General features: G+C 40.2%; 1 protein-coding gene across 1 annotated transcript in view; it reads left to right on the forward strand.

Moving 5' to 3' along the window:
* Nucleotides 1-536: 536 nt before the first annotated feature.
* Nucleotides 537-24,987, forward strand: part of LOC310958735 (uncharacterized protein) — a gene marked incomplete at its 5' end in the record, with an annotated part of 106,037 nt that continues 81,586 nt past the window's right edge. The window contains one exon of the mRNA XM_083929814.1: nt 537-660. Coding sequence (XP_083785940.1) covers nt 537-660 — 124 coding nt within the window. The remainder of the gene's footprint in view (nt 661-24,987) is intronic.

A 24,987-nucleotide genomic window follows, 5' to 3' on the forward strand; every position in this document is an offset into this window, starting at 1 on the left:
TGTAGCCCATAGCTTTACAACTTTACAGTTTGAGTTCACTCTCGCTGCTTCGTTTTTAGCTGAAGCAGGCAGCTGTTTTCTGAAAACCCACTATACCTGCCAAACCCAGATTACTGACAATTTTCATGTGGAACCAATCAGCAGAGAGAGATCAGGCTATGTGACTCCTTATCGGTCATTAAGCCGCAGCATGCTCATTCAGTGATTAAAGCTCTGAGTGTCTCCTGGGGAGAAAACATATCAGTCAAATGGTTGCAGACGGGCTTTAATTCAAAATGGGCGGCGGCTGCGGCCATGCAATATTTTAATTGGTCTGCAGTATAGAAAGGGGCGGGGCCTCTGTTGTCTCCTCTGGCACCTCGCTGACGCAGCGTCAGGAGGAGAGAGGCTGGAGGAGAGGAGAAGAGGATGACAAGTTCGTCTGCAACGCCAAGTTCAAGGAAAAAAAAGTGCCTTTCGACAATATTCCTCACATGTTGGCTCTCGTTCTTAGAGGACTTGTAAATCTTAATTGCAAAGGTGATTAAAGCGGGAAAATGTTGCGCTGGTTGTTAAAATGGACACTGTGCCTCCTCGCGCTCATGACGTCGAGCACCGCCTCACCTGACGAGGCCCCGGTGGATTTTGGAGGCGAGTCCGGTTCCGGGATGCTGCAGACAGGTAAGAGTGGTGTTACGCCTCTGGAGACTCTTAACGGGGGACGTCAAACTTCAGCGCAACGTGCTACTATGTTTCACTCCATTATGTTTAACAAGTGCGACATATTCAAAACCTTACCGGCTAATGTTACATGTACAGTATAACAGTGGAAATGGGGCTCTTCAGAGCATTGTTCAATTCCGTTTTCGAATGTTTTATGACACACTCTTCACATTCACACAAGACCGAAACTAAAGCCCACATCAGATTCCCTTTTAAGTAGAGTGACAAACTTAGTTGCTTGCTTGCCTTTGAACCCAAATATATGTAGGCTGCATGGCTTTAGAGTTTTGAAACCTTGAACTATCCACCAATATCTACCGTTAGTAACACTGTGTAAAAACACTATTGTTCTCTTGAGAGCCCACACAATGATACATTCTTGTGTTACAGTAGAAGAAGAAGAAGCAAAATAATTACTTTATTAATCCCGCAAGGGGAAATTCATTTTTTTCACTCTGTTATTATATTATTCAGATTACACACACACAGGCCCGAAATACACACATGCAGAAAAAAAAGGACGTATAAACATTTAATGGAGTGATGTCAGAGCGAGGGGGCTTCCAATGGATCGGCGCCCCGAGCAGTTGGGGGTTCAGTGCCTTGCTCAACAGCACCTCGGCAGTGCCCAGGAGATGAACTGGCACCTGTCCGGCCACCAGTCCACACTTCTTTCATGGCAGCAACCCTACGGTTCCCAGCCAAGTCACCTATGGACTGAGCTACTGCCACCCAGTATTTTACTTCTCTTTACCATCCCCTGTATATTGTATTTGCCCCAGTAATGCCAGGTGTGCTGGTGCACTATTACCAAAAGCTAAATCACCTGTGAAGTCTCTTTTACCTCCTGCCATGACAGCAGGCTGGTGTATTAAATCAGATTGTATCAGCAGGAGCTCATTGCATCATTTGTTTAGTGCAGTTTGTGTCCGGATGAAAATCTTCCACCTCTCATCAGCCCCCTCCCAGACACCCAGCACAGCTCCAGCCAGTCCAACTGTGACGCTCTAACTATTTTCATTTCATTTGGTGTGAGTGAACCTAAAACATGTGTCGGCTGAGAGTGTAGAGTGAGACTTGGCTGTGAAGACGTAATTCAGACCACAATGAAACAATAAGAATTTTTTTCTTTTTTTACTTTAGGCAATTGCCTTTAATGAATTGTTTATTGCTATAAAAGCCTCTCAAAGAAGAAACAAACAAATTTTAAATGGTTATAGTGCACTTAATTCAAATTAACAGCTTGCTTATATTTGTTCAATGTTACCAGTCTACTCATGCATTTTAAACCAAAATCTCAGGTGATTAATTAATGTGCTGTTCATGTTGTAAAATGCGTCATTCACTTTGCGACTATAAACAGTATTGAATTAATATTATCGCTGCTGTCTTTCCTTTGTCAAAAATGACATGTCCAAAGTTGCCAAACCCTTTAAATCATTTTGAGCCCAATTTTTTTCATTTTTTATCTCTGATGTCTAGAGGAATACACACAATTTGATTGAAACGTTTGCCTTTTCACATGACCCAAAAGAGATGTTTTGACTTGCTGAATACATCATGCACACAAAATGTCTTTATTCTACATAAAACACATGTGGAAACCGAAGCCAAAAGCTATCCACACTTATTAAATCACATGGAATGCTTTCATTCTGCCAAGCAGACTAGTTAATCACAACACCATCTCCCACAGCCAGCTCTGCTGTCTCATCAGTGTATTCAGTGTCTGGATCCCCCTGTTTTATTAGGACTGCTGATGCTGAGACAGCCGTCTGCACATTGTAGCTTTACATTGTCTTTCTAAACTGGACTATTTAATCCTGTTAACCTGTTGAAATTCAACTTAAATTGGAGCTCTGCCAGGCGCCCGACTGTCATGTCTGGATTCCACTGCATCACACATTGTTTATTTTCCAGTTTGGGTTTCATCACTTTTCCTTGTCACTATCATCTGTATGTTTGAGGCACTCGGTAGACACAAACAGAGATGTCAGGAAGCAAGGAACCAGCTGAGAGATTGGATTAGACCGATGAGCGCGATGATTGAACCCAGCATGCAGAATTTTCACTGTGTGTTTTCAGAGAGTTACTGTAGATGGCAGAGTGTGAACACCTTGTGTAAACTTTCTCTGGATGTCACTATAGGCTCATGGTGTAAGCATGTAATACTGCTGATAATCTTCTTGCATTACTCTGTTGTTGTTAGGGTTTTCTCAGTTAGATCTCGCCCTCTTCCAGATGTAACTGAGCTCATCTGGGAATTCATGATATCTGCAGATACAATAAGTATATGTGATAGTGAGTTTATCCTAAGCCAATTTAAGATTGTCAGTTTTTGGCTGAGGAGGCAGAGCGGGTTGTTCACTAATCTAAGGGCCGGCAGTTAGATACTCAGCTCCTCCTGTTCACATGTCCAGATGTCCTGGCACTGAACCCCAAATTCCAAATTGCTCCTTCTGCTCAGGCCAGCATCTTGCATGAGAGCTTGTTGCTCTGTGTGTGTGTGTGTGTGTGTGTGCGTGTGTGTGTTTCCATGAATAATAAGCAAATTATAAAGCGCTGGATGCAGCCATTTAACATGTATTAGTTATGCCATTTCGGTAGGTAGACCTTTATCAGGTGAAGATAAGTGACGGGCATCGTCTACAAACTGAAACTAAATAAAGTGAGTACACGTTACTGACTGTGCAGGCTGTTACCCATAAGTTATTGTTATTATAAGAATTTGTTTCCATATTGGCAAGATTAACCAATTCTGACTCGATGAAATGAATGATGAAATGATTACATGTGACTTGGAAAGAAATCCATCCTCCAACATTATGGTACTGTAATGCATACTGTAATTGCAGTCACTGCCAATCTAACTGCAGGGTCTCTCCATTCTTGCATTTATATACCCTTCAAGTTTCAATCTGGCAATACATTGCCTATGTACTGGCCTGATGTATCAAAGTTGTAGCTGTTAAGCAGAATGCATGTTTTCACTTGTTGTGTAAACTGTAGCATCTCTTTCAGGTAGCTTAGGGGGGGGATTAAAGATCAGAGCAGGAGAAAGAGGGAACAGGAAAACCTGCCAAGTAACCGCCCTCATGATGTGTAGTGCAAGTTCATATTTGAACCCTTTACGACTGCAATGATTCACATATTCTGTACAAGAAAGATTTTCTTTTCACACAGGTTTGATGAACTGTACTCTTTTACACGATGCCATTTAACCCTCTAAAATTCCTCTGCAGGTGATTTATCTCTTCTACGGTCATTGTCAACCCAGCTCTGATTTAATAAATACCTCTGTACAGACCTTTACTCCTATCTGACAAAAGTCTGAAGAGGATACATGTACTTTCTTGCATAGTAGCCATAATCTGATGCGTTAAATAGTTTGTTACATAGAACTAGGGCTGCAACTAACATCTTTTTTGATAATCGAAGCTGCTGCCCCCGCGACCCGACCCCCGGATAAGCGGATGAAGATGAGATGAGATTATTTTGTTTAATCAATTATTAATCTGATACAATGAAAAAAGAAAAAATGTATTATTTCCAGCATTTTATTCCGAAAACTAAAAGGACTTCATGTCTTCTTTTAAACGTTTACAATTACATGTGACTCAACACTCACTAACACTGTTCTTTCTTTAATAATTGCTGATGTAAAAGGCAAGATCACTAATATTAAAAAAAATCATCACACAAGGATGTGAAAGTAACTTAGGCAATCTGTTTCTCAAATCAGATATTTAAGACAACTAAGACAACTATTTTTTTAATTTGTTTTTAATTAATTAGATCAATTTGTTGCTGCAGCCCTACATAGAACCATCAGAGAAGCTGACATTGTAAACTGGAAAAGGACAGTCACAAAAATACCTGGCAGGTAATTGGTTGAACTATCTGTCCGTCAAACTCTTCGGTAGAAAAACTGTCAGTGATTTTCTTTGCTCTTCTCTCAATGAAGAACAACTCTCCAGTACTGATAAAACTGATGCTATTGCAGTAGCTAAGGTAACCTCTTTAGGAGCCGCCTTTGTTGTTTTGAAAAAAAGCCCAGCATACACACCTAAACCCCGCCCTTAGATGCCAGTAGCTCCTCGCAAGATACTGATTGGTCCAAGTCCCGCTGTCTAGGTCACAAACACATTGAAGCCTGAGAAGATGGATTTTCGTATGATCTGCCATGCAAGGTAAAGGTTTTCATCCAAATTTAGTGCAAACTGTAACCACATTTCTACAAATTTGTCTAACCCTGATCATTCCACACTACTTTTAGTTTCCTTAGTGGAGCGATAGCTTTAGTAGATGTTTAAGTCACATGCTGTTATTGTATGTATGTTATAATTTGTTTGCTTAGTTTATTTTCATGGCATTTTGCAGCATTTTGGATCATCAGTACATCAATGGAATTCTCTATATAGTGAACTGTGCATGAGTGAAGGACCTTGGGCACAGTTGCTTGCCTATACAGCTCCTTGAATTTAGCATCAGGTGTCTCTGTCATTTCCAATCCATCCATTTATTCATTCATTCTTCTAGTCAGCCATATCCAGCTGTGAAATATTCCTCCCATATGCCAGGAAAAGCTTAATGTGACCCCTGACCCTATGAGATAGATATCGCTAGGGCACAGTATGCAGAGCAGCTGTTGAGAAGAGTTTTGTGATTTTTAAAAGAGCTATGCCTGTGTCTGAGTGTATCCATACCTCTCAGCATCACCCATCCACTCACATTACCGCTACCAACACTGTCTTCAGAAGTGAAGGGAACTGCTAACCAACACTGTTGACCTTCTGTTTGCGTGTTAGTGGAACTCTGATGGTGACCGGCTCAGAGCTGTCTTTTCGTTCGTCTCAAATTCACCCTTTGGGAATTTGGGAAGACATCATTTCCCTGCTTTAGATTATTCACCTTCAAAAACCTTTTGCACTGCTAGCAGTAGGGCCTAAGGATGTGTGCCTCCAATCTCCAAAACTACCATGAAACTTGATGTCGACCGTGATCCCAAGAGGATTATTTCCAGTTACATTTAGGTGGGGTCCTATCCAAAGCTGTAATGATTAACTGATGTGTGCCGTCCTTTAGCGCTGCATCAGACCATCGCGAACCCTTCGGCGTGCCTATGCATGGGTAATTTGCCCTCGTACTGGTCAAACAAACTAGACTTTAGACCTTCCCTCTTGTTTCATCATTGGCATTACTCAAATTTATTTTTTATAATGAGACCATTGCCATTAAAATGACTAAGTACATTTGTGCTCCCAAGAGGATGGACCCTCGAGATGTTAATGACACTGTGACCTTTCCTCTAGTGTCACCCACAAGACAACTTTTAAGTTTTTAGTTCCATTACTGGTTAGGGTCTAAAAATGAGCCTGGTTAACTATTTTTGTTTATTTCATCAAACTCTTTTTTTATGTGTGTAATGAACATTGTAGCCTCTAGGTTAAAATTGAAATGTTTTGCCGTGTTTTTCTTTTTTTTAAATGTTTTAGTGAACTAATTTAAACCCTATCTCCAAATGTGATCATCAGATTTGGATTCAAGATTGTGTTAAAAACGTAATACAGAAGTCTGGCACACAAATATTTTTTTTCTCTCTAACTCCCTCTACATAGTGATTGGTCATCATTCAGATTTATTTTGGTACACTTTGCAACACTTATGTCACATCACCAAGCCCTCAAACCAGATCAAAAGGTTGAGTAGTAGGTTGAGCTCATGATGTCATTGCCAATATAATGCCAGATCCATAAGCAGGCATCTGCATCCAATGAAACGTGATCTTGTGCCTTAGTGCTTGGTGAGCCCTGATCTGGGGCCCATTAGCCAGCTTTAACCAGGCAGAGTCCCAGATGCAGTGGCGTGTGCAGTGTAACCTTCCTACATAACACAGACTGGGTCATCGGCCTGGTTCTGGGTGTGGAGTAGGTCACAGCTTGTGGTTAGCTTTGTGTGAACAAAACCAGGTGGGGAGGGTTAGGTGCAAAACACATGTTCGATCCGAACCTCCTTCCTCGTCTGTAATTTCTTCTCCATCCAACTGGAACCAGATGGCAGGTAGAGTGGGTCGACAGTGTTGAGACAAAGTGCCTCAGATGTTTGGCGTTAAAGATGAATAAAAGAAAGGCTTTTTATTTGCTCAACATTTACAAGTTACCTCAGTGACCACTTTGTAGTGTTGTTTCTCAGTGTGGCTCCCATTGCTCGCTTAGTCGCTGCAAAGAGCCGGCAGAAACATTACAGATCATCGGCCACAAACAGATTTATGTGGAAAGGGCAATTTGATGATCTGGTGTTTTGTCTCGAGCTATGCTGTTTCGTGGTTCCATTTGACTCAAGTGTTGATGCACTGAATTATAGCCAATGCAGCACTTATAACATTTTTTGTAGTTTACGGATGTTAAACTTGGCTTGTGGTGTTGAAAAGAACTAATCGTGACAATGTGCACCTGGTGTCGCAGGTAGTACCTGCTGAAACTGCTGTTAAACACTAATGCTTTATTATGCTTTTAAGCCTACATTATCGTAACAGAGCAGCTAATGTTGGTAGCATAGCGTACAAGTTAGGCACAGCAACAAGCGTGAGGAGAGGAAAAAAAAGAAGAAAGTATAAAAGCGTCCGTAAATGAGAGGAAAACACAGAAAAGCTCTCATACTAAACTGAAAGTTAAACACTGTGTTGCAACATGTGTCTTTCAGTTTAATTAAAGGCATTATCTTATTTTTATTTTTTTATTTTTCAAATTTCTTTATTTAATTTTTGCAGACAGGCAAAGAAAGGTACAACAATCGCATACTGCGTCAGAGCGTCTGCTTTAAAGTAGAAAAGAAAGATAAAAAACATTTTACCTATTACTGTTTGTAGTGTAATGTTTACCATACTTACATACCGTCAGCTATTTCCTGTTAACTCACTTTGGCTTGTTTTGGTGGAAGATGAGTGTGCCGTCACATACTCATAGACTATAAAAAATAATAGTCCTCCTTCCTCCACATAGATGAAAATGAAGCCATTGAATTCAGTCTTTAGAGAATAGATTTTTAAAATTGTTCATAAATAATCACGATCCATGAGTGAATCCCCCACCCCTACTACTAACAGATACTGTATTCGGTATGGGTCACATCATGAACTCACAATGGAATTTTGAAAAAGACATTTTCACGTGTCAAAGTAGGAAAAGCACAGGTGTCAATGGTGTAATGAAGTTAACATGTCTGCTCTGAAAAAGGCCAATGTATAAACTTAGGATGTTATATTGTCTTGCTGACCAATCCATTCAAAGACTGCTACACATTCTCACATGTAATGGAAGATTGAAGTTTTTCTTTTCAAGTTTTTAGATTATTTCACACTGACTTTCAACAACAACAATAAAACCGACCAACAACAACATATTAACAAACAAACACCCGACTTCGTGGAAGTGCACACATGGTAAGTCCCTTCTAATTTAGATATTGGTATAGCAATAGTAATAGCCATCAAGCCTTGATTACTAGTCATAAATATTAACTTACAAATAAACTGTTATCTGTAAAATAGACAACCTTTATTACTTAAAAAAAAATACTATTACCACAAATATTTGGGAACACATTTTAGCATAGCAATGTTGAGCTTATGTTCCTTTATTCAGACTGTAATGGTGAGAAAGTTAGCGGGAACCACATTTCATTGTCTTTTTTTAGGGGCTGCTGTAGCCCCCTCAGCACTCCCAGCTGAAACTTGCTCTAAACCTCCATCAAGTCGAAGGGAGCTGCAGGATGAGGTGATAATCTGAGGCTTTATCACGACAAGCACATTGTCATATTGTTTTTTTTACTGTCATTTGATACATTGTTATTATATTAATATAGCTTCGTTGGCATGGCACTTTACTCTGTCATGGTATTGAGTAGTACCTTGTTTTTGTCTCACACAGATTTAGCTGTATGATATGTGTGTGTGTGTGTGTGTGTGTGTGTGTGTGTGTGTGTGTGTGTGTGTGTGTGTGTGTGTGTGTGTGTGTGTGTGTGTGTGTGTGTGTGTGTGTGTGTGTGTGTGTGTGTGTGTGTGTGTGCATGTGTGTGTGAGTGCATTTTGTATTGCTCAGCTTGTCAACGTAGAAATCACGCTTTTTTGCTGCTTCCAAACAATGGCTAGGAGCAGAGGATTCAGTAACAGCACTTGGCATGAGTTTGGCATGAGTGGCTTAAATTCTGGCAGGCGTGCAGACCTAAATCTGGTGCTGATTGGTTCTAATAGCAGGACCTGATTTGGCAACCATTTCCCCCGTGAGACACATTTAAACTATCATATTATTGTTTTTTAACAATAAAAAACAGTCTAGGTGGAGCCTGGAGTCCAGTTTTACTGCTGCAGCTGCGACATGTGTAACTGCCTTAATACGCTTGTGTTCCACAAAATAAATGCCAGGTGATGCAATGTCGTTTCGTACCAGTGAGACTCACACACACACACAAACACACACACACACACACACACACACACACACACACACACACACACACACACACACACACACACACACACACACACACACACACACACACACACACACACACACACACACACACACACACACACACACACACACACACACTTGTGCACCACACCAGGGGCAGGTTGCACTAACTGGACGTAAAAAAAAGACACACACACGCTTAATTTCTGTCCATGCCACACAGTCTCCAGTTCATGTTAATAGTTTGGGCACTTTATTCTTCGCACATAGAAAAAGAAAATTTTAAATACATTCGTGGTTAATTGTCAAATATTGTATGATCCCATTGGTTCTTGTATAAACTCCTGATACAGAAACACCCTGTTTCTTGACCATCTGCATTTTCATTGACCCCTGAGTGACATCTGCAAGGTACGCTGCATGGTAAAATATGCAGAATACTCTGGCTGTCCCAGTTGTGTTGAATATGCCATTCATGCACCTCTTCAGTTAAAACCATATACATCTTGTCGGAAAGTTGTTTCTTTCTCTCTGGTCTTATTAGCTTTGTATTACTTTTTAGCTTTAAGGCTTGCACGCTCAGTGATGTCTACCTGCTTGTTGTGTGTGTGTGTGTTTATCCTTTTGGGATGATAATACAGTTCTGTGGCATCAATCATAGGCTTCCCTTTAGTCCCCTCTGGGGATTCATTGATACTGAAAAGATTGAATAACACCACTGTTATTCTTGAATATTCACCTGTGCAAAAGCATAAATTTTGGATTCCTTCAACTCACCTCAGCTCAATGTTTTTTAAACACTGTCCGTGACAAATAAATGAAATCAACTGTGTTCATGTGGCATTTCAATTCCTTCATTTACTGTTGTAGAGACTTTTTACATTTTGAAACCTTGTCTCTTAAAATAAAGAACTATGCCTGCTTGATGAACTGAATTTGTCTTGAGGTTAACTGAATAATGTGATAGGTTGAAATATATAGCTCTTGACATGTTCATAAACGTCTTTCATTATGATGAACATGTGCAGATGCTTATCTGTTAGTTTGGCTGAACTTGACTGATGAAGGTCCTGAGGTGACAACTTTGTTATGACTAACAGAACTGGAGCAGATCCTACATGGGACAGCCAAAGAGAAAGGTTTCTTTCTTTTTTCTTTAGTATTCTGTGGGTGAACCGTGCCCTCACCTTTTTAAACTCCTATCAGCTGCTTTCTGTCCGGATCCGTTGGACCTGTTAAGCTTTTGTTTACTTTAATGTGATTGATTTGTTTTGAAGTTTCGTCTCAGGCCGGTGTGTCACCTTAAGAAAGCTCAAGGTTTAGCAGCCCTGGAGGGTTTGTTTCTGGGGACCAAAGGCTAGCTTGCTTTATTAAGGGCGTGATCACACTGTCCTCCCGGACCACGACCCGGACTTTAGGGTACTTGTCCCCCCTCCCTCTCCCCCCCGCGCCCCAGCCCCGTTTGTACTCACACTGCCAGGGCCTCGGCCAATGCTTCTTGCTGTCCACACGCCATCACGCCGTAACACGTCACACGCATTGATCGCGTGTGTGGCTTTGTTTACAAATCTTTCCATAGACCTCAGAGTTTTTGTGCGTCTTGTCGACTGTTTTTGAATATTTTCATCCGACCAAATCTGCAGTAAACACAACGTGAACCTTTCACCACCATTGTTGTTGCTGTTAAATATCCGCGCATGGTCCGTCCTTCTATTTACAAGTCCGAACAGGCGGACATAACGCTACTGCCGTAGGGCTCGTGCTCGTACACGTGCGCACGCTCGTGCTCGTACATGTGCAAACGGCTCCGCTAAAGCCCACCTATTTCAAGCGGGCCGTGGAGGGCCAGCTGGCCCCAGTTGAGCGCGGAGCGGGTGCGCTCACACTACTTAAAGGTACTAGACTTTAGCTGAAAAACCGGTTTTGGCCGCGGCCAAAAGGATAGTGTGATCACGCTCTTATTCATTGCCTGCATGGCACTGCACCACTGTAACTCAAAACAGCCCCCCCCCCCCCAAAAAAAAGAGACAATACCAGCTTTTTTTGCTCTGTGTAAGAAAGAGTGTGCCGTTCTGTTTGTCAGTGTGTGTTTGTTGGCCACATGTGTCTGTTGACACATTAATGAAGCACTGTAATGATGCAGACGACAGAGACCAGGTGCCGACACTGTGACTATAACTTGTAGCCTGATGTTAAAGAAGCTGCGGGCCTCACGTGTTACGAGTTTGTGTTTGTGTTACGGTGCTGACGGCACTATCTTCTTACAGTGCTCACTGCTTATATATTGTTAGTGTCTCATTTGTCACTCTGTTGCCGTTACCACTAACACACTGATAACCCGAGACAACTTTTATCCTCTATAACAAATATCGTCATATTTTAATATTGCGAGATCTCATGGAATGATATCTTGTCAGAGCCCTAGAAATGAGTCCTAAAAGACAAGTTTTCTTATAAAAATTAAAGAAATATGCCCCAGCAATAAGAATTAAACTCTTTCTTTTTCGTAAGAAATTGTCTTCCCTTTACTTTTTAACACTTAAAAAAGTTAGTTTGCATTGAAAACAAAGCCATGCCAGTTTTTGTTACTCATTTTGAGAAAATAAGACAGAGTTCATCTGTCATCAACACATCACACATCAACACATTAGAGTAAAAACTAATACTAAAACTATGTACTATGTCAGCTTCAAGATTCAAAACAGTGAGCTGTATGTCATCAGTGTCACTTTTATTAGCATTAAATTAGATTTTTAACTTTTATCCTCTTTGTGTAATTAGAAATTGTCTTTCATCTTTGCACTGACCTCATTTAATGGCACTGCCTTTACCTGTACAGTAAATGTATACATTGCAGCAGCATGCACATGCTGACAAAAAAATCATGTGAACAATGAACAATGGAAAGACAGTCGGGATGCACACAATGCAAGTGATTGTACTTATTTCAGCCTCTCATTCCGCAGTGAATTATCAAGAGGCATGAGATTGTACGACTGTAGACTGACATGTTACAGATAAAGGCTCAACTATCTACATTCCTGTCACACTTTTGACAAGCTCAATTTACATACATATTACAGTAACCCCTTTTACACATATAATCACAGACCGTAGAAAGGACAGGATGCCAGTCACTGTGGCTTGAACCAACACGGAGGAGTTGAGACAGTGCAAACTAACTTGATGTGCAGGAGCTGCAACCAGCAGTGCTTTGTTCTTTACAGTATACTGGAACTATTATGAGCTTTTGGGATTTGAATAGACAACATGATGCATCGAAACAGATTGCAGACACCAACACAGATCATTTTAGGTAATTAACATCTTTGTCATGTGCCAATATAGGGTCAATGTCAGAAAATGACTGCCACATTGGAGCAGAGGATGATGTGCCCATACCCAACAGTCATGCTCATAAATGTCTCAGAAATTGTAGGGGTAGCCCTACTTCTCCGATGTCCTACTTGGATAACTGCCTACCTATGCAAAATCAAAATCATCACGTCACTGTCTTTGCCATTTTCTTTTCCTCCCTCTCTCAAGTTAAGCGAGGTTAACCCGGTTCTCATGACCTAGCGATGTTCTCATCTCCCCTGATTAGGTGAGAGTGAGGTAATCTGCTTTGGTTCGTGCTGCTGACAGACATGGAGAGAAAAGCACTGGTATCTGTGCTGCTGGCACCCGCACAAACAGACATATGGATATTTAAGTGTGGTTACCATTAGCATGTTCCACAGCTGAGACCTGACGTATATTGTGTTTCCATCAGTCTATGCAAAACAGGTCAGTCTGAGGACATCCTGTACATGAGAACTTATTTTACAGTGTTCATGAGGGCGTGTCAGTACATGTTAGATTGATTCCAAACTTTCATTCTGGAAAACCAGCATTTCCAGCATGTTGACACGGTTTTAAAAAGTTGTCAGCAACGAAGACCAACATCAAATGACAAATAGTAGCTACAATTAGTTTAGAGGCAACTCTCTGCCTACATTACAGGACGGAGTTACATTTTTTTCTGATTTCCAGAGTCATATGTTTAGGCAGATATCTTCACTGCTGTAGTTACGGAACATAGAATGTGACAGAAAAGAGAAACGAGCTTTTTAATCCCTGTCATTCTGTCAGCTATAAGGCTGCCCTGAGATTAATCTCCACTGTACTGGTACGACCTCTCAGCCAGTCCATGGCTTGCTTGAGACCTGAAGAGTAACCAACTCAACTGAACTTGACTCTCAGGGTCAGGATTCATACAGCACAGGGTCATTTGACGGGGCTTGGCCAGTCTTGTAAAGCTTTTTACAAGAGTTTTTTACAAGCACTTTAATGACTTTGTCAATATAACTATGGTGTTTTCTTACCCCATCCACTGTGGTCTGTACGATAATGATGACCTGAACAAGACAGGGCAGTAGTTATGAGGGCACTTTTAGGTCAGGACATCTCTCTAGGCCAATGTCTGGCTGTCTAACTGAATACTTTCATTCACCAACGACACCCTGCTGAGATAAAATCTAATGTTAGATAGGGCTGATAAAAAAAACTACCTACTGCAGACGATAGTTTGGCACTAGTGGGTTAGAGTAGAGTAGTCGAAACATTACAGTATAGTTCAGTACAGAATGCTGCTTAGGTCTACACCTGGTGATCATTTTCATTTTCAGTTAATGTCTTAATTATCTTTAACTAGCGAGTTAGTCTTTCAATAATTTAATCTACAACACTTAAAGAACCGAAAATCCCACACACTGTCAATCACTTATTCACAATTTAAGTGGTCCAAATGTCTGATGATGACATTTGAAGTTCTGAGCATTGAAACTTAGTGAATACCACAAGTACAAGTGATTGACAGGATTCTTTCGCAGTCAGAGTTTATGATCCAGTGGATAGATGACTTTGTTCATTGTCAAAACTAATATTGATTTTCTGTAAGTAATAATCAATGAATACTATTGTCATGCTATTCTTTGTATATTGAAGTGGAAATTTCCATATTGAAACATAAATTACAAATTAAAAACTACACTAGCAGCTCTAATGCAGTGCTATGAGCTAAATGGTAATGTCCGCATGCTAACATGCAAACAATGAATGTTGAACGTTGCTGATATTGAGCAGGTGTGATGTTGTTAGTTTGTGATGTTCTTGTTTTTACCTGTTGGCATGCCAGCATTTGCTAATTGGCACAAAACATGAAGTGCAGCTGAGGCTTAAGGAAATCGTGAGTTTTGCCAGTATTTGGTCATATTATTGAACAAATGAAAATGTTGACCTGATGATGGTGCTACTTGGTGCTATGCATCAAATTATGGCTGTCCATCCAATGGTTTTCAAATTTTACTCACTACAAAACCACAAAAAGCAACCTCATGCTGACACTAGAGGAAAAGTGAGGGAAGCAGCAAAGTCTTTAAGATTCATCGTCTGAGAATCATGAATGTCTGTACCATATTTTATGCCAATCCATTTAATCCAATTGTTGAGTAATTTCCAACTGGACCAAAGTGGTGGACCAAGCTAGTATGGCTGAAAAAAGTAATTCTCATTGTGCGAAAGTCTTACAAGCTTTATGCTGATTAATCCTTTTGGGTATGTTCAAAAGCACATCCTGTAAACTTTAATAAGGTTATTAACTTTTACCTTTATAAAAACTGGACTTGGAGAAACAACGTTTTTACCGGACAGCAGTTTCATGAGTCTATTACACACAATTTTTTGAGTTTTTTTAAAAGATATTTTTTTATGGCTTTATTGTTTAAGGGGGCGCACGTTCTACGTGGTGGGCTGGAGGTCGCCCCATTACAGTGTTTAACTTAACTGCAGAGTGTTTGCCACACAAAGATAGACACAGTGCAGTAGTGATGTTTTACTGTTTGTACAGAAGTGACAGCAGCAGCACTCTTTATGGCGCTCTGCCATGATTATGGTGCCGTTCCCATACCCTGATAGGCCTGGATCCTATTTAATTTGTCAGTGTGAAAACACATTCAGATTCCAGCTTGAAAAGAAGGCGCCTCAGTATTGTGGCATACAGTGTGGTTCTTGGATATATGTTTCACAGGGAAACAATCAACAATCATGATGGGCTATAAATGAAAAACAGTTTAATGCTGTTGAGAGAGTGTTCAAAGCTGATAGCAATGTTTCCTGTGGAAATAGTCACTTCATTAAGTTGGAAAATATTTTTTACCATCCCCTGATCATCTCTTGATGGGTGCTAGGATCTGCTGCTTTGTGTTCTCTCCAACACCCAGCCTGTTTTACTCCTTGGATTTCCCCTGCTTAGAGAAGTGTTTCTCCTTCAGTGTTCCAGGGGGCTCATTACCTGACTCACCAACTCTCTCAGCCATCCAAAAGCCTCTTCTCTGCTTTCCTCATCTCATATAAAATACTCATTTACAGGCAATTCTGCCCTCCCAGCCTCTGCAGATTTATTTTTCTAACTGATATGTAATACACATGTAGCACAAAGACTTTCTCCCCCATCTGTTTGCATGTTCAGCCGACACATTCCTCATCTGGCTGTGTGGTTCTTGGAATTGCAAAAAGGGGTTTAGACCATGGTAATGAATACACATCACTAAGATAGCCTCAATGAGCATGTAATCACAAATAATTGCCACATATTCCTGCATTTATGTGGTTCTGAAGCTAAAGCATTTAAATAAATCTCACAAATACATGGCTTGACATGGTGAAATATCCTCTCATGTTGCCTGTAGGAAACAGGCCAGTGGATTAGCACAGGTGGTGTTTATGTGCCAGGTCTGTCAGGCTTTGGGGACTGGAGGCTTGAAAAGTCGACTTCTCCAGATGTACTTGGAGCGTGTCTGTTAAGGCCCTTTCACCCCTTTCATCTGTTGTGCAGCCTCCATACAGTAGGTGGGGTCCAGGGATTGATCTCGGCCCAACAGCTCGATGTCCATTGTGCCTATGTGTCCACTCTGTGATAAATGAAACATCTCTCATGCAAAGCAAACTGTCAGGTTCACATCTGTGAAAACATGCAGCATATTTGCTTTTGTTTAAATCTCTGAATCTACAATTGTGCACTGTTTTAAACACGAAGGTCTCATTGTAGTGCAGTTTAACTAGAGCTGAAACTTGATAACTGTCATTGTCTCCGCTATTTTATTTTAATTAGTTTTTAAAAACAATACACATTAGTATTGTTATTGCTCATGGATGGCAATGCCAATCTGTTGGTTCACAACTGTGGCCCAGACTGAAATATCTTAGCAACTATTGGATATAATGCCATGAGATTTTGTACAGACATTCATGGCCCTTAGAGGATAACCCCTTATGATCTTGGTGATCCCCTGACTTTTGCTCTAGCATCAGCATTAGGTTGATTATATTTTACTGTCTCAATAACTATTGGATTGGACTATCATCAAATGTGGTACACATATTCAAGTCATTTCACTGATCCCCTGACTTTTCCTCTAGTGCCATCATCAGGTCAATAATATATATATATGAAATGATTTATGTCCAAATACCTGAAAAACAAATGGCATTTTCATTAGCCTCAGCTGTACTATGTATTTAGTCCTATTTAGCAAATGATAGCATGCGGACAGGCTAAAATAAGACAGTGAAGATGGTGAACATAACACCTGCTGAATATTGTCATTGTGAGCATGTTGACATGCTAGCATTAGCATTTAGCCCAAAGCACAGCAGTGCCTGAGTACAGCCTCACAGAGCTATGAGCGTGGTTGTAGTCTGTTGATAAATCATTTGATAAATCAGCTTGAGGCTCAGGAGAGAAATTTGGTGCCTCCCTGGGACCCAAGCTTACAAAAATATATCATGAATTCAAGCAATCACGAGTGAGGGGATCACATAAGTCACACTCAATGTTACCTCAACTAGACAGGGTGAACACATTTTTCAGGTCAAGACGTGCAAGAAGAGAGAGAAAGGGGGGAGGGGTAAACATATAGCATCTGAGCTGAACACCCCAGCATAACAAAAAACCCAGACTTGACTGAAAACTTGTATGTTACTGTGCTACTTGGTAACCTAATAAAAATGATAGCCCTACTAAAAGAGTTTTTTTTTTTCAACATTCAGTCATGTTTTTGAGAACAACAGGACTTTTTTTGCAATCCATTTTCTTTCCAGTTGAACATGGGTCAGTAGAGTTAGGACTTGCTTGTATGTAACATTTATATTCAATATAATGCCTTTGTCTTTTTATACATTTTCAACCAATTTTAACTTTGATATCTAGACATTTGACCTGCGAGTCATTGCTTACTGTGTAAACGTGATGCTTTACGAGTTGCATGCAAAGATATGCAAAGCAGAACAAGACCCAACATACAGTTCACTGCAAAAACCATGGTATAGATAGCTGACTATACATTTACCCTATTTATAAACATTCTTTCTGGAGTGAGCTTTGAAATTTAGGTTGAGGGCCTGTCATGCAGCTGTATATCAACCTATCATGTTATTTGAGGTTTTTACATGGAATCTTGAAACCTCTTTGGTTGTGTGTTTAATAGCAACACCACTGACCTCAGAGACCTTGAGGCCTGAGGGTGCTCATGCTTAGGGGGGAGTGGAACAAACCTGATGGATGGCCTGGATTCCCCACAGTCAGACTGACTCTCCTGCCCTCTGCACTCGTGTCATTCACTAAACCTGTGATGCTAAAGTAATGTTAAACTGCTCTGAGCTATCTCATTTGACTGTTAAATGTCTCAAGTTTAGTACCTGTCATTCCATTAAAGAAAGGAAAAATAAATTAGATTAATATTTGACATTGGTGACACACAGTTTCTGATGTGCAGAAATACCACCAAGCTATACAGGGTCATAACTATATCTTTAGTGCTATTCACTCATGCAAACACAGCAGGGGATTTGACCCGAGGTCATGTTCATCACTCCATCCACTTCCTTTGGTGTACTCTGATGAATTTTTCAACAGGCTAGGTTAGAAGCAGACCAGGGCAAGTGTTGACTGGTGCTCTTCTAGGTTTCCTCTCCCTGAGGGAAAGTTTTCCAGAGGAAATTCTGGCATTGTCTCTTAGAGGCTCTTATGGTTTGAAGGCTTAAGTAAGTCCGTAAGCATGGCCGTTTTTGACCATGGATCCATTGTGCTGTAAAATGGCATTCAGACGTTAACAAAAAAATGTTTGGATTAGCTGCACCCGTGGGTCATACTTAAATATTATTCATCCGAAGAGGGGAAATGAGAAAATGTTCAAGGGGCTCAACTTAGTTTTGTGTAGAAAAGTTTATTATTCTCATTTTGGTTCTGTTATTCTGTAAGTTTCTGATGGTGGATTTCATGTGTTTTCTATAAAAAAAAAGATAATAATTTGATTCATCGCAAAATCTATTTTTCGATGAAAATTTGTTGTGTTTTAATACTAAACAAGTAGACTCCATGACCTAATACACATACTAAATTAGATTATCAAACTGGGTGAGGTCACCCAGAGCAGAACAAACCTCATGCTCGACTTCTGTCCACCCAATAAAATGTAGGTCAATGGAATTTTATTTATGGTGCACTACACCACATATAAAACCAGAAGGGCAAGGCCATTCCCTACAGTATCTCGCAATGTTGAAGAAGTGTAAAATAATAATTGTATCCACCGAGTGATTCGGATCCGTTCCAAAATGTAATAGGTTCTTCTTCTGGATACACCCTTCCACCAAGTATCATGACATTTGAACCAGTAGTTTTTCCTTAATTCTGCTGAAAAACAAAGATAATAAAAAAAATAATTTCCCCTTGGCAGAGGTAATAATGATTAGCAGTTTTGTGAGGCTGGATTAGATACAGTGAGGATTTGAGCTTAATGCTAATGTCAGCATGCTAACATGTGCACCATGACTATGCCAACCTGCTGATGTTTAGCAGGTACAAAGTTTATCATGGTAGCCATCTTGGTTGAGTGTGTTAGCATGGTAAGATTTTCCGACTAACACTAAACACAAGGTACAACTTAGGCTGATGGGTTTGCCATTAGTTTATGAAGTCTTTAGTTATAAACTAAAGTGTTGGAACAAATAATGTATTTGGCCTGACAATGGCACTAGATCATCTAAGTCATTTGGATACATTATCTGGAATGCATGAATGTCTGTGCAAAATGTTGTGGAACTTTATGGAGTTGATGTTGAGATGTTTCACTGGATAACTGATTTTAAACTTGGTTGTGTTAGAAGAATAGTCATGCGGTCCTGCAGACGTAAAGCTACTGTGAGCATTAAGCACCACTCAGGGACTCTCCCTCGCCTCTAACTTATGCCCCCATAATATTTAATTTACTTTGCTGATGACTGGCTCCAGTGTTTTTAAGACCCTCTTTAAAGAGATTACCATGACAGTTAAGCAAGAGAAAAACGGCACAGGAAGTTTCTATGTCTCTCAACCCTCCAGGTCTGAGTGATTAGTTGCTCTGGATAGCCAATCTGTATACATGAAGGCAGATAACCAGTCTTGCAGGCATTACTGTCCATCCTTGTCTACTGTCCATGATTTGTTTAGCCAAGAAAGCAAACAAAAATAGGAATATACTATAGGAATATGAAAGACTGGAGTAAAAAATTGACATTCTTTATGAACTTCTGGAAACGTTATTATAGTGTACATGTTGAATATATTTTACTTGGTACTGCTAGAACTCTGGTTTCAATCTATGTCATGATTGCTAGCGGTTACTTTCTAACATTATTCCTCCCGAACATACTCCTTGTGGCACGGTAATTCCCCCCTCCGGAGTCCACATTTTCTACTTTTCCAGATGAGGACATATCGGGGGTTTCAAGACAAGGGCATATCTGCTGTGTTATGTTCCAGTCGCTGTCACATGCAGGCTTACAGCAGAGCTGTTATTTCCATTCAGTCCCCTAATTCCCTCTGTGTCCTGTGCTGGGCCGTAGGCCCAGTTAACAAACTTTGTCTTGACAAAAACATAGACATAATTACATCAGCTTACTATATCCTCCTTAAGGGACACCTCTTGAAATAATATCCCACCATTGGATCTCTTGCTGTCTGATAGCGGGACTTCATGAAGTCAGCAGTCTGAGGCTGTAGTGTAATGACAGAAGGTTTCTACATTAGGATGCTGTATCTGTGAGCTTTTCACAGTCTGCTGTACAGTTAAAGCTTAGTGTGGCAGTAGGTGTGCTCACTCAAAGCTTGGTTGATGACTGACTGATTGAGAAGTTCAGGAACACAGAGTTTCTTACGTTTCCTGTGTTCACTCAAACTTTCCGTCTCTCATTTCCTACTTATCTGGCCTGGTGATTCCCCCCTCGTTTTCCACCAAGGCAGGTGGAAGTCTTTAATCTTCTCTCTATTTGGGCTGCCCTGTCTACCAGAGCAGAGCCTAGTAATTGTACTAGCACAGTAATTGAGCTATCTGTTGGTCTGTCTCAGACTATTAGAGTAATGTGATCCCACTGCAGGACAGTGTGGCAGCCGACTCTGCTTTCCCTGATTACGTCTACTGGAGGTTAGCCAGACCAAGGCAGCGCTGGACAGGCAGAGTTTGATTTAGATTGAAGGGGGGATGTCTTATCATGTCCCTGTGGCTATCACTCCAGTAACCAGCCACCAAAACCACTGGGTCTCCCCAGACAAAGGAATGCTCCATTAGGCTACAACCGCAAGGGGGGCAGGAGTCACTGATACCTAACAAGCTCATTTATGTTTGAATGCAACTTAAATTATGTAAGTTCTTTTACCTCTGATCTTCAGCAGTTCTTGAGAAAAATATCTAAATCTTGAGCTGTTATATATTCCGCTTGGTGCTGGGCACATAGCCTACAGTTGGTTTATCAGAGCTTGTTTGTTGGAAGCCGCTGGACTGAGGACTGAAACATACAGTAAACATGACAGCAAACTGCAATAAGAGTTAAATGAGGCTTTAAAGTTCCTTACAGCAGATAGTGTGCAAATAATTATCTCTGTAAGCAATTTCTTTCACATCACATGTGGGGTTGGGCGGTATATATAAAAACAATCTTGTAAACTGTGGCAGTACACATACAGTATATTGTACCAATTCACAATGCATTTAATATTTTTGCACATTTGCAATAAATTGATTTTCATGATGTAGTAGCAACAGGCTTAACGCAGGTCTTAACCTTTTCAGAACAGACAGTATCAGTAGGAATGATGAGGCTTGATACTTAAGCGTGAAACATGCTGCATATACATCTGACATAAATATAAATCAATGTAAGACACTCTCCACCTGTGCTCTTTGAAACCATCCAAGTCCTAAATCATTCTCTCTTTATAGTTACTATTATACTATGATGCGATGGCCTTGAGTCTCACAGTTTGCAACAATCACTTGGCTCAGGCTGCTTTGGTACTGTATACCATGAATTAATAAACTCCATCCTCTCAGTCTAACCTTGAGGTTTGTCATGGTGCAGAGCATATAGAATAAAGTATAAACAGTAGAAACGTGCCTGTCTGTGTTTAAGAAGGAAACAGGCCCCACTGATCATCTCACCAGAGCCAGTCAGAGGTGAGAGAACATCCAGTGTTGTCTAATATCAGTGACCCTTAGTGGCCTCTGCATGCCAAGTCTGGCCCTCGCTGACTAACTGCCTCACCTCTCTAACTATTATTGCTCCCACTGGAGGAGCAGTATGTGGACATAAGGCTTTGCTTTCAATCTTCAGTAGTGCTGAAAAATAATTTAAAAAACTATTAGGTCGTAGTATAGTATTAATCAGATGCTGCAGTATGCTAATAAAAAAAGAGCAAGGCCATCTAAATGAAAAGTGGTATATTTACTATTAAATATCACGTTATACAAAACAACAATAAATGTGGGCCATGGCCAGATTGTGTCAGGCCAAAACCCATACATCCACAAATAGGGGTCATTTGTCAGTTTTACATGGTAACGTTTACAACATCTTTTGGCCAATCACAACTAATTGCTAATTGATTGGATGCATTTGCATTTGTTTTGACCTGTTTGTCTAAGGCAGAACCTGGCACCTTCTGCTCATTTTCCATCCTTTCAAATTGACGGCCATGGACTGACTCACAGCTGGGCATTAGCCAAGCCCGATAATCACTGCAGCTCTAGGGAGTAACAAAAATAGAGGAAGTTTAGACTGGCTTTTTCTGGCCTCATGCCTTTTTCTTTTGTTGGCTCATGGTGGACCTGAGCTTTAATACCTACTGTAACAGTCTGACATGTCTGTAAGCTCCTTACATGCTCCACTAATGTCAGAGCCAAATGAAATTAGTACAACCAAGAGAGGTGTGCCCAGATTTTGATACTTTGGAAACTGTAGTGGAGTTCCCTTTTGGCCTCACTCTGCTCCACACCTCTAAAGTCAGTTCCAAAGAAATTCCTGCTCTGAGGATATTCATGTTCACACTGCAGCATCATCCCTCTGGAATGAGAACATTTGAATGTTTGAGGTTTTTCACTGCTCAAAGTTTTTCTTTCTCCCTGTTTTGTGAAACGGTTCTGGTTTTAAACGGCTACATCTGTTGAACGTTACAAGGAATCATGTTTCGATGCTGTCAAAGTGATTTTAATCAAAAAATGTATGACAGCATTGTTAGACAATATTCTTTTCTTGAAGCTAATTAGGTAGACACAGTCTGGTTCATATGCTTTGGTGGTTTCTGAGAAATGATTGGGCAGATCGCTTTGTGTAGCCTACAGCCGTATAGAGACTTTTATAGTGAATATGGACCTCATCCAAAAGCAAACACACTGTTTACTGAATGCTGCTTAAGGGTGCATGGCTGTTTCATCATAGATAACTCTAGAGAAGGAACTGATATGCAGTTTAACGTTGGCTCTCACGCATCGACAGCAACACTACAACACTAACTGGATGTGTTGTAGCTTTGTTATCAGGTTGTGTCATGTTGAATCATTTATCCCTTATTCCAAGCATTGTCTGAGTGAAGCCCAGTCTCAGACTTTGAAAACCCCTGTTCTAGATTAATTGTTAATTCATTTTTCAGTTTTGACAGACCAATCAACCAACTCATGTCACATAATCAGTTAAACCACTTATGGTTTCTAAAAATGCTATATTTCATGACTTTGATACACAAAATCTGTAAAAGTAAAATTAAAAAAGACACCTGTGCAGACAGAGAAGCAAGTAGCAACTAGCTGTGGAGGTCACATGCACTATGTATATATACACTACTGACTCTGCCGCGACCCCTTAACACACGAGTAGTAAATTAATCTTTAGGCACTGCTCAAGCACTGAAGGCTCTCCAAAAGACAGGAGGTGAAAAACATTGAGACACTGCCCGTGATGCAGCTGAAGAACTACATTTGACAGATATTGTGTTGCTCATGGTAAACCTGTCAAACACAAATGCAAGTCTGTTGATGCCTTTCAAAACAACCTGAGAACTAGACGTGCTTGTAGCCTTTAAGACAGCAATCCGTTTATAGTGAGACTCAGAACCTTCAACACTTGGTCCCTGCCTCTGCCTTGGAGAAACCCTGGTGAACCAATGTCTGTAGCTTAATATTGTAATGGAGAACACATGTGAACCATATGTGTCTCAAAACACGAAACCACTTTCAAAAAGATCATAGATGAGTAACATGTGATCACTCTGTCAGAGTTTTTTTTTTACCAGATTATTTACTTTGCATTGACATTAAACTACATGCATGTTCATTTCTGGATTAACATCAATAAGGAAAAGGTTGTTAACTTGTTATCTATAAGTCATTGTCAGACATTTTCATCATCCACTGTAATTAAGTAAATGAAAGTAGTTCTGGCAGATGATTGTTGTAGTAGCTATGAAAGTAGAGTAAACTGAATTACTGGGGCCTTTTCTATTTGTCTGTATGTCTCTCTTGAGGCTTTTCTATTATTTTCTATGACAATGGTGGATCATCAAGGCTTCAATTTGTTTTAGAGATAAGCCCTTTTCCTCATCAGAAGACAGCTGAGATTTATGGAAAGGATCAGAACATGGCATCATAACCAACAAAGACAAGATGCTCTACAATGATTGGGGGCATTTAAAGAAGATACACAGCTGTTATGTGTGAGTTTGTGATTTCAGTCCTCTTTGCCTGATGCAGTGTATTCTGTTCTGTTTATGTCTTTGCTTGGTGCTCATTCTTTTTTTCTATTTACAATTAGCCATGCAATATATGGTGATATGATTATTATCACAGGTTTTACACAGCTCTGCTTAAAGTTATTGTATGGGCTTTGGACAATGTTAGTTTTCCTGTATAACCAGTCTATTAGCTACACCCCCGCCCCCCTTGAACGTCAAGTAAATTTTCTGTAATTTTTTTTCCAGAATAGCGTAAGATCCCAACAGGAATCATTTAAGGATCCCTTTCCTATAGAACAGCTCTATACTTTGTCCTTTCTAGGAAAGGTTTTCGTTGCCACCGTACTCTACGGGGGAATTGTTGGGTCTATGTAAATCATAAATAAGTCATAGAGTGTGGTCTTAACCTACTCTGTAAAGTGTCCTGAGATAACTTTTGTTATGATTTGGCACTATAAATAAAATTGAATTGAATTGAATAGTAAACAAACTAAATAGCCTTATGTTATTTATCTTATTTACACAACAGCATGTAAATTCTGTCTCGACATGGTTGCATGTTTCTTATTCTCAGAAAACTCACTGACAGCGTTGGAGATATACTTGTTCAAATAAGTGTGGTAAATTGTTTGGGAAGATGCTCCACTCCTAACAGTAAAAACAAAACTGAAACTTATCAGAGATCTTTTATTATTTTGTTTGAGAAGATGATTCAATCCTACAAAAAAACAGCTA

This window comes from Echiichthys vipera (genome assembly GCF_963691815.1).
Source record: "Echiichthys vipera genome assembly, chromosome: 16".
NCBI lineage: Eukaryota > Metazoa > Chordata > Actinopteri > Perciformes > Trachinidae > Echiichthys > Echiichthys vipera.